The sequence below is a fragment of the Anolis carolinensis genome, chromosome 2 (assembly GCF_035594765.1).
Source record: "Anolis carolinensis isolate JA03-04 chromosome 2, rAnoCar3.1.pri, whole genome shotgun sequence".
In the NCBI taxonomy this organism is placed as follows: Eukaryota; Metazoa; Chordata; class Lepidosauria; order Squamata; family Dactyloidae; genus Anolis; species Anolis carolinensis.
The window spans coordinates 133,878,916-133,890,150 of record NC_085842.1 but is presented as its reverse complement, the minus strand read 5'-3'; the positions used below and the strand labels follow the sequence as shown (position 1 = coordinate 133,890,150).

The 11,235-nt window shown below is 41.8% G+C and overlaps 1 protein-coding gene across 1 annotated transcript in view; it reads left to right on the top strand.

The window, feature by feature from the left end:
- The first annotated feature begins 2,191 nt into the window (after positions 1–2,191).
- Positions 2,192–11,235, top strand: part of fdxr (ferredoxin reductase) — a 48,160-nt gene continuing 39,116 nt past the window's right edge. The window contains exon 1 of the mRNA XM_016991356.2: positions 2,192–2,349. Coding sequence (XP_016846845.2) covers positions 2,271–2,349 — 79 coding nt within the window. The 5' untranslated portion in view covers positions 2,192–2,270. The remainder of the gene's footprint in view (positions 2,350–11,235) is intronic.

Here is an 11,235-nt window from a genome sequence, read left to right as displayed (position 1 = left end):
TAAAGAACAACATTCTGAAAACCAAGGAATTCTAGACATGAATCAATTAGGGTGAGGTACCACCTCCCAACAAAGGATTCCCCCAGGCAGAAATTAGGCAGGCTTTGAAGCTGCAAGGCCATTAAATGCTAATCAAGGTGGCCAGCTGCAACATTCACACTTGCCTCCAACAGACAAGAGTCCTTTCTCCCACCCTGGACCTTTCACAGATATATAAACCTCCTGTGCTTAGTTTCCAATATACCTCACAACTTCTGAGGATGCCTGTCATAGATGTGGGTGAAACTTCAGGAGGGAATGCTGCTGGAACAGTCCGGAAACCTCACAGCAACCCCAAAACAAGATGATTTCTTTAAATCAAACACAAAACAAGTGAGCATACTGAAATACCATTTAATTGTAAAATATGTCAGTTGAGTGGTGAATTGGCTTCAGGTTTTAGTCTGAAGTCCAAAGGAGCTAGCCGAGGTGCTGAGCCCAACTTCCAAAGGAGATCCAGCTCTATGAATGACTCTTTTGCGGTTTGGACTGCAACTCTGAGCAGATCCATTAACATGAAACCCATAGACCACATGAGAGGCGGCCTACTTCCATGTACTTAAAAATATTATTGTTGTCTCTTGTATGCTGGTAGAAATTAGACTTTAACATTGGATGCATCTACTTATGTTGGAAATGACAACCTTCTTCAACCCTTCTCTAGCAATGTTTATCTATGATCCTGTTGCCTACTGTTTCTTGTATGTATGTCCTGGTATGCAGCTTCCTTTATGGTTCCTGAGAAGTTATAAAAGGGGCTGCAGGCCACATTCTCTTTTTCTTTCTCCTTTTGACTATGTGAGCTGTTGATAGCTGTTTTGTTATAAGAGAGACGTCCTGGCCAGATGGCACAGAGAATCATTTCAAACATATCTGAAACTGGACTGATAGGTTTTGTACCTGTGTATGCTTTACACATGAATGTTATCAGTAAACCTAATACATTATTTTTATCAGAGCCTAATTCATTTTTGTCTTTTGAGTGCATGATATAAAACAAGTTGTTTTATGGGAGCATATATATGAAATGTTTTTCAGTGCCTACATATATACAGTAGAGTCTCGCTTATCCAACATAAATGGGCCAGCAGAACATTGGATAAGTGAATATGTTGGATAATAAGGAGAGATTAAGGAAAAGCCTATTAAACATCAAAAAAAGGTTATGATTTTACAAATTAAGCATCAAAACATTATGTTATACAACAAATTTGACAGAAAAAGTAGTTCAAACCGCAGTAATGCTATGTAGTAATTACAGTATTTATGAATTTGGCACCAAATTATCACAATGTATTGAAAACATTGACTACAAAAATGTGTTGGATAATCCAGAATGTTGGATAAGCGAGTGTTGGATAAGTGAGACTCTACTGGGTGTGTGTATGTGTGTATGTATGTGTGTGTGTATATATATATATATATATATATATTGCACTGAAAAACACTTCTAAAGCTCTGTTGTTTTTATGCACTGGCAAATCTGTTTTCCTAACAGATCAGAGATAACAGGTTATTAAGTCTAACAACTGAAAACATTGCCTGGCATAATTATATCAGGTTGTATATCACAAGAGAAGATTTTCCTCTAAAGCGGTTTTGGCTCTTCTCTGAAAGGTCATGCTTTTCTAAAAGTTATGATCTTCAAATGGTGTTTTCTAAAAGGTTATAAATGCCATTTTCAAAAATCTACTTCTAATGAATATAATGGCTATGTCATTAAGTGCTCAATGCAACGGAATCCTGGGATTTGTAGTTTGGAGAGGCACCAGCCCTCTTTGGCAGAGAAAGTTAAAGACTGTAAAACCACAGCTCCCACGACTCCATAGAATGGAGCCATGGCATTTAAAGTGGTGTCAAACTGCACTAATCCGACAGCATTGTAGACGCACCCAATGCTTGCTTTCACTTTGCTTTACGGGAGGACAAACCATAGAGCACTCTCGGCTGACATTTGCGTTTGGCACACCCTTCCTCCTCTATGATCGTGGCTTCACTTCCGGATTGAGCCGGGTGTGTGCTACATAACTCCAGCTGAAGTCATTGCGATTGGCCGCCGACTGATCTTGGGGCGGGTAGAAAACACGGAGTTCTGGCGGCGTGTGGGCGGGCCTATGCAAATTAGGGGCCCCTCGCGCGCGGTGATTGGCTGCGTCGCGTTCTGAAGAAAGCCGGGTGAAAGTGGCGGGGGAGCGGCTGCTGGGCTTTGCTGCTCTCACGCTGTTCTCGGCATGAGTTGTAGCGCGGGGATCGTGGGCTGCAGGCGGGGGCCGTCGCTTCGCTTTTTGCTCCCCAAGGGCTCCGTGGCGGGTAAGCGCCCTCCTCTTCCTCTCCATTCTCCAGATGAGTACATTGCACCGGGGTATATTGTGAATTGCACCCTACTCTTCGAGAGACCTGCCCCTTTGCCTGGGTCGGGGAGGATTTGGGAAAACTGGGTGATGGGTGGGCTGGGGGTGGAGTGCAAGGAGGCGGAACGGTTGCAGCAGTGTGTCGTCGAAGGCTTTCATGGCCGGAATCACTGGGTTGCTGTGTTTTCCGGGCTGTTCCAGAAGCATTCTCTCCTTACGTTTCGCCTGCATCCATGGCAGGCATCCTCGGAGGTTGTGAGGTCTGTTGGAAACTAGGCAAATTGGGTTTATATATCTGTATTTATATATTTTTTCTAAAATCAGGACAGTAAATAAAGAACAACACTCAGAAAACTGGAGAATTCCAGACAGAAAACAATCAGGCCCAGTCAGAGGATTCCCCCAGGCAGTAAGCAGCCAGTCCTTGAAGCTGCAAGGCCATTCAATGCTAATCAAGACGGCCAATTGCTACATAAACACTTGCCTCCAAGAGACAAGAGTTCTTTCTCCCATCTCGGACCTCCCACAGATATATAAACCCCACTCGCTTAGTTTTCAACAGACCTTACAACCTCTGAGGATGCCTGTCATAGATATGGGCAAAATATCAGGAGAGAATGCTTCTCGAACATACCCATACAGCCCAGAAAACTCACAGCAACCCAGTTCCAGCAGCTTTTGCTTTTATCAGAAAACAGTGTTTCATATTGTTAAAAGAATTGTTCAAGGCCAAGCCACACCAGCATGCTTCGGATTGCAAAGCAGTTCACTGTCTCCCCAGATCCCAGTCTTAGGTTAATATCCCAGAGGACAGGATCAGAACCCAAAATGACTTTAACAGTTTAGAACGCGGGTCCAAAATGAATTTCAGCAAGGAGAAATATAGGGCACTATGAAATGAAATGCACAGGTAAGGCTGGTGACACCTGGCTTGAAAACAGTCCATGTGAAAGACATCTAGGAGTCTTAGTAGACCACAAACTGAATATGACTGAAAAGTGTGATGCTGCTGCAGAAAAAGCCAATGCGATTCTAGGCTGCATCAGTGGGTGTCTAGATCAGAGGTCTCCAGATTATGTGTTGCAACACATGTTTGCATGTCTGCTGCAGCAAAGTATTTATTTATTTAAGGTAAAGGTAAAGGTTTTCCCCTGACATTAAGTCTACTCAAGCACCAACTCCCAGAGTTGGACATATCTCCATTTCTAGGCCGAAGGGCCGGCATTGTCTGTAGATGCCTCCAAGGTCATGTGGCCGGCATAACTGCATGGAGCACTCTTACCTTCCCACTGAAGCGGTACTTATTGATCTACTCACATTTGCATGTTTTGAACTGCTATGTTGACAGAAGCTGGGGCTAACAGCAGGAGCTCACCCCATTCCCCGGATTCAAACTGCCGACCTTTCGGTCAGCAAGTTCAGCAGCTCTACAGTTTATCCTGCTGCACCACTGGGGGCTCCATTTATTTATTTACTATATTTATATACTGCCTATCTCACCCCTGAGAAGGGACACTAGGAAGTTTACAACATATATTTATATGCCATCTTTTGCACCCCTAGGGGCAACTCAAGGCGGTTTACAACAATTAATGACAGAAATTCAGTGCCAACATACATATAATAGAAGAAAGAAAAAACAAACCTCTGAGTCTGTGTGAAATAAGCAATAAATCATACATTTTAAATAATGAAGTGAAAGATTTGTGTAAGATATATTGTATTCCCATATGTTTTCATCGTAACAATTTATGTATGTGTCCATATCTCCTATAAGGGGTTGATTGAACTTCTGGTTTGCTAGTAAAACTGAATTACTGTGTTGCGAAATGATGCATATCTCAAAAGTGTGTCACCAGCATGAAATGTTTGGAAAGCTGTAGTCTAGATTCAGGGAAACAATAGTACTACTCTCTTCTGCTTTGGTCTGTCCTCACGGAGAATAATACCGTGTCTAGTTCTGGTCACCACAATTCAAGAAGGATATTGACAAGTAGAACGTGTCCAGAGAAGGGTTTGGAAGCCAAGCCTGATGAGGAATGGTTGAGGGAGCTGGGTCTGTTTTGTTTGGAGAAGAGAAGGCTGAGAGGGGACATGACAGTGATGTTTCAGTACTTGAAAGGATGTCACATTGGGGAAGCGGCAAGCTTGTTTTCTGCTGCTCTGGAGACTAGAGCACAGTGCAGCAATGGATTCAAATTACAGGAAAGGAGATTTCACCAAAACATTAGAAAGAACTTCTTTTTAGCAAGAGTTATTTGACAGTAGAGGATTTTAAACAGAAACTGAATAGTCGTTTATTGGGATAGCTTTGTATTCCTGTGTGGTGTTGGCCTGGATGGCTCTTGCAGTCTCTTTCAACTTTATGATTTCTGTGGTTCCATAAGGATTGCAGCTGAGTTTAGGTGGGCTATGGAAACATAAAGAGGGTGGTAGATCATGTGACACTGCTATACCACTGTTTATAAGGAGGAGGAAGAAAGGGCACGCCAGTGACCCTGGAGATGGTCTTGAATTTTGACCTCTGCTGTTCTTTTGTCCTTCAGGCTTGTCTACTTGGTGATCATGGTGAGGGACCTGTCCCCATGGACTAAAAAAATACCGCTTTGTTTCTCCACATTGTTCTAATATTTTCATTTTTAGAAGAGAGAAAAGGCAGAACCAGAAGTATAGGAAGGTGCCCTGCTGGAAGCACATCCTTAGAGAATGGTTAGACTTGCTCAGAGATAGCTTGCGTTTGTTATAGGCCCATTCACACTATATAATTATAGCACTATGATTCTGCTTCAGCCACCATGTTTCTTTCTTTGGAATCCTGCAAGCTAGAGAGTTGAGATCAAACTACAAACCCCCATATTCCACAGGATTGTGTTGTGGCAGTTGAAGTGGAGTCCTGGTGCTATAACTGTGTAGTGTGAATGGACTCCAGGTCAGGCATAAGAGTTCTATAACTTGCTGTTCATGATGGTGTTTGATGAATACTTAGGACCTTGTCAAACCAGGCTTGCAAACCAGAATTGTGGCAGGATAATCACACATATTGGGCATCCTGTTGCTGAGTTTAATTCTTTCCAGGAATATAGCACTCCTTAACTATAAAAAGGTAAAGGTAAAGGTTTCCCCTGACGTTAAGTCCAGTCATGTCCGACTCTGAGGGTTGGCGCTCATCTCCATTTCTAAGCCAAAGAGCCGGTGTTGTTCATGTGGCTGGCATGACTGCATAGAGTGCTGTTACCTTCCCACCGGAGCGGTACCTATTGATCTACTCACATTTGCATGTTTTCGAACTGCTAGATTGGCAGAAGCTGGAGCTAACAGCGGGTACTCACTCCACTCCTCGGATTCAAACCTGCGACCTTTCAGTCTGCAAGTTCTGCAGCTCAGCACTTTAACATGCTACGCCACCGGGGATATTACTATATTGACAGTAAAATTCATGCTACTGCCTTCCCATTACTTAATTAAGTAATAGGTATCTTCCTCTTCTGTGCCAATCTGCTGGCACTTATGTGGCATCAGTGGACAAGATCTGCTCTTCTCCCCTCTCCCCCTCGCTATCCCCAAGCTGGTTGTTTTCATCCACTGCACTTTTTTTTTCTGTTCTTAGAATTTCCCCCCATATTACCATAATGTAAAATTGCAAAAAAATAAAATTGAAAAAAATCATGAAAAATGCTTGGTAGGGCATAGGGTTGTAGAAATGGCATGAAAGAGAGAACATAGGGATCAAATCCTAACTGTGCCAAGGAAATCCATTGGTTGAGCTGGAGCAAGTCACATTTTCTGAGCCTCAGAGAAAACCAAAGGTAAATCCATTCTGAACAAATTCTGGCAAGAAGACCCTGCTTTACAAGGTAATGGCACTCCATGCAGACATGCCAGCCACATGACCTTGGAGGTGTCTACAGACAACGCTAGCTCTTCAGCTTAGAAATGGAGATGAGCACCAATCCCCAGAGTTGGATACGACTAGACTTAATGTCAGGGGAAAACCTTTACCTTTACCTAGACTCATATAATCCAGTTCAAATCAGATAATGTGGATTATCTGCTTTGATAATCTGGATTATATGGCTGTGTAGAAGAGGCCTAATTTAAGGCGAATTGTATTGAATTACTTGCAGAGTTTGTTGTTTAGATTTATGGTGACTCTAGATAAAGGTTTTCCCCTGACATTAAGTCTAGTCGTGTCTGACTCTGGGAGTTGGTGCTCATCTCTATTTTTAAACCAAAGAGCCGATGTTGTCCGTAGATGTCTCCAGGGTTATGTGGCCAGCATGACTGCAAGGAGCGCCATTAAAGTCATCCACTGGGTTTCCATAGCTGAGCCGGAATTCAAACACTGTTCAGTCATACATAGTTCACTGCTCCAGTCACTACATCACACTGGCTTTCTGGGGGTTTGCATATATTATCTCAATAGTGTATACCACAGACTTGAGAGGTTAGTTGTTACAGTGTTCTGCTGTTGCGAGCTCAAACTGAAGTCATACAAATAACTGTCCCTCTGAAATATTATAGGGTTCTGTTGGCATATGTTTTGACCTCCGTACTGAATAGACTCCGGGCTACAGAAGAGCTGTGCAATATCGTTTATATCAGGGTGGATGTAGTGCGGCCTGCAAGCAGCCTTGGCCTCTAGGTCCCACTTTTGTGCCCATTGCAGCCTCTTTCCAGTCCTTAAAGCCTTCAATCCCACAAATATTTTTTTTAATGTGATATTTTACATAATTTCTGCCCTTGCCGCCACAGACATACTCCCATCCCAATCCTAGTGCCAACTAGAATCCCAGTGCCTTCTAGAATTTACCTACCAAATACTTCTGTTTCCTTTCAGAATAACACAATTTTGAATGGGCTTGTAGGTATTGAGATATTTGGACTTCCTGCAGTGGGTTGGTGGGAGAAGTTGATCTCTAGCCCCTATGAATTTGCCCTCTCCTGATTTAGAGTATGTCAGAGATGGACAACTGTAGATAGGCAGTTGCACTATTCCTGTCCTTAACTGCTTGAAGAGATTAGCCTGAATACATTGCACAAGATTTCCCTAGCCTAAAATGATACATTTTAATATATTGGGTTTATGGTTCCCATCCCCTTGATCTGGTCATGTAAGTGTGATTTATTGTTATAATTGTATTATTTTACCTTGTTTAATAATGTGTGTTATGTCGTTATGTAATGTTGTGTTGCTTTTATGACTGTAAACCGCCCTGAGTCCCATCCGGGAGATAAGGGCGGTATATAAATAAAGTTTTTATTATTATTATTATTATTAATTTGTCATCCATTGAGATGTGTTTGGCTGCAGATAATGTCTTTTTGCATTTTTTCCTGACAATGTGTCTGGTTGTAGTCCAGAGTTCTTCTGAATCTCTTTCCACTAGGCTTAAAATACCCCCTATTTTTACTTATTTCTTCTTTTTACTTATTGAGTCTCCTTTGGGAGAGATAAAGCAGGGTATAATAATCATCTTCAGCATCATCTCTATCTCTGAACTACTTTTCAGCCTGAAAATGGCTTGCAATGTAGTTTTCATAATTTCAAACAATATCCTATAAATAAATTTAAGAGCAGGAGAGTACTATCAAAATCAAGAGAAGAGCTAATTGCATTTAAACCCAATCAGTAACTTAGTCGAGCACAAAAATATTAATGGTCTGCTTAAAACTAAATTAAGATGGAGCCAATTTAACCTACTGAGGGAGGGAGTTTCGGAATCAAGGTGACACCCCAAAAAGGTCTCTGCTCTGTGTTTCTTCTAGCCTAGCATTTCTTGGTGGGAAGTAGAGAAGACCTTAAGCAACAGGCAGTCTTAGGTGGAGGAGCCAGTCTTGTTGATGTTCTTACCCCAAACCCCTTAGGATTTTAGGAGGACAAGCTCTTGTCTTGGGGTGAACAAAAATAGATCTGATGCCAATGCAACTGGCACAGGACAGGTTCTATGGTCAACTAAGCATATCTACTAGCCAGAAATCTGTGCTATTTGATATTCCCTCACTGTTCAGGATCAGCCCCACCTGCCCTTCCTTCTTGTGAATGGTAAACTATACTAAAATAAACCCAAATTACTTGGGCTTGGTGACATGGAAACCTGAAATTACCCAGTGAATGAAATAGTATAGTAATACTGCTGTGTTTCTTTTTGAATTGCCCTCTGGAAAATACTAAAAGGATACAAAGATAATGTGCGGAAAGGTGCCAGAACAGATTTATTTAGATGTAAAGAAACCAGACAAATTGGATTAACAAAGCTAAATGCATTCAAGGCTGCTGGTAGTCCTTCACAAGGTAATCTATATTGAATAAATAAAAAACACAAAAAGCAATAACCTTGCAAATGGATTAATATGCAGATCCCTTCACTTGACAATTCCTATCATAATGTGAGCAGTGGTTGTGGTTGATGAAAGTTGTAGTCGATCAACATCTGGCGACCCTTGGTTGCAGAAGCTGAGTGGGAGTGTTGGACTAGGACTGTGGGGGGTGTCAGAGCTTCATGAAACACATTGTGTAAGATTGGTAAAAAATGCATCTCCCAGCTACTACATCACCTGAGGACATTTTGAGGACGAAATGGACCAGGGATGTCATCTATGTGAGACAACAGAAGTTCCTTGGGAAAGAGATAGAAATAAACTATCATAAAGCATACTATGTTTTGAATTTTATCATAGTTTGTAACAATTATAATCAGGAGCACTCTCGTTTGTTGTAACAATCAAAAAGTTAAACATTAATTTTAAAAGATTAGCATTCCTAGTTGATTTATCTGTGAGACACAAGCAAAGAGACCGTCTTGATATGTAGCCACTTCTTTCCTGAAGCCAGTGACTCCAGTTTTTCCTATTACGAATCTCCATTGCTCTTTTCCATTGGGGCAGGGGGGGGCAGGCAGCTACACTTTCCCACATGTGATGGGGAAGGTAATGCTGAGGGCACTGGAGGGCACAGGGCGATGGATTCCTCTGCTACCCCACGGTTTTGATGCAATGCCCGGTGAACTGCCCCCCCCCCCGAGTTAGGGCACTTAATGTGATGAAGTCCTTGGTCTCAGCCTCTGATGCAGCTCTTCATATCAGGAAGGCTGAGGATTAGCAAGACCTTTGTTGTGTTTCCCTTAGGAGAAGCTAATGAGAAACTTAAGGGTCTTGTGGTCAGCAGCCTTTTCCGTCTACAAAAGTTTGGGTTAGCTTCCCATGCTGTTTTTACTTTACAGAGGGTTATTTTGTAATGTTAGTTCATTGAAACAAGTTGCTGCTTGGTTCAGCTGTCAAACAAAATGGTTAGATAAATAGCAGAAAGTTGATTGACAACATTGATTCAGAAGTTAGTTCTTTTGAAGTAAGCGGGGCATAGTCCTATGTAGAAGATTACAGTAGGTCCCTCACTTTCACAGAAATTAGGGGCACAGGACTCCACAAAAGTGGAAAAACTGCAGATAAAATATCCACTATTTATTTGTGCCCTAGGAATCTCTAGATCCTCCATCCTGACTGTTTGGTCAACTTTAGGGGGAAGTTGATCATAGAATCATGGTGGAAGACCAACAAATGTTTACATAAATGTTCTCATACTGGAGGTCCTCAAGATTCATACAAAGAACATATTATTCAAATCCAGTAATAATAAAATGGCAAAAATTAAGTCACAAACATGGAGGCTAACTGTATAGGATCACAACCGTAGAATTCCTCCCAAATGGAATGTCCAGAGGTGGATGTTTTGAAAGAAATTCCTCAATTTCTTCTCTTATCTGAAGAGTCTGTGGGGAGACAACAGATGGGCATAAGATGCCATGTTAGACAGAACATCTCTCTCCACAAGTTGAGCAGTTCTGATATGAGTTATGTGGCATAAGCAAAATTGATGAAAACATGAGGAACGTTTTAACAAGAGGCTGCATGGAAAAGGTGATCCTTTAGATATTTGACTACAACTTCTAGCAGCCTAGTGATGTAGTCAGTGATGAGGAGTGATGGGAGTCACAATTCAGCAACATCTGAGGGCCATGTAGCTCCTAGTCCCGGCTCCAGCCCTTGTTAATGTGCAAGAAAATTAGACTGCCTTTGTACATTGTGATATAAAAGTTCTCAATGACTCCCAAGGTCTTGTTTGATTGGAAAGAGAAGCTCTTGTCTCAAGACCTTCACATTTGTGATTAACTCGAGCATGTTATGGGAGATTATCAGTGATCTTTGGCTGTTGCGTTTTGCTGCTGTCATGAAAGAAAAATTTCAGACCAGCATTACATTGTAGGGTCAGAGTATAGCAAAAAAGAATGAGATTATGGATGTGTTTTCTGGTGGTGATAAGCAAGTTCTCAAGGACATGTGTACAGGATAAATATACTCACAGTACAAAGCTGTGAAATAATAGTATGACCAACAGCAGCCTGTTCCAGAAAGAGTCTCTGAATCCAAATATTTACTAGTTAGCTATGTTCCAATAGCTAATTAGTAAAATGAAGATAACATCTGAGTAGTACACTGTTTCTGGCTAGAGCAGAAAGTGAGACCCCCACACTCTCTTTACAAGGACAACAAGGATTGCTACCAGTTGTGGCCCCTTCCACACAGCTGAATAGAATCCCACATTACCTGCTTTGAACTATATGGCATTGTGGACTCTGATAACCCAGTTAAATGCAGATATTCTGGGGTTTTCTGCCTTGATATTGTGGGTTAAATGACTGTGTGGAAGGGCCCTGTATTAGTTAATACAATTGGGGGAAAGGGAGAGGGACTTAGAAGTGGGAAAAAGTCAACCATTGCTTTATCTGGAAGGGCTCCTGAGGAAGAAAAGCTGCTTTAGGAGCCAAACTTATACAAAGGATACTGTAAA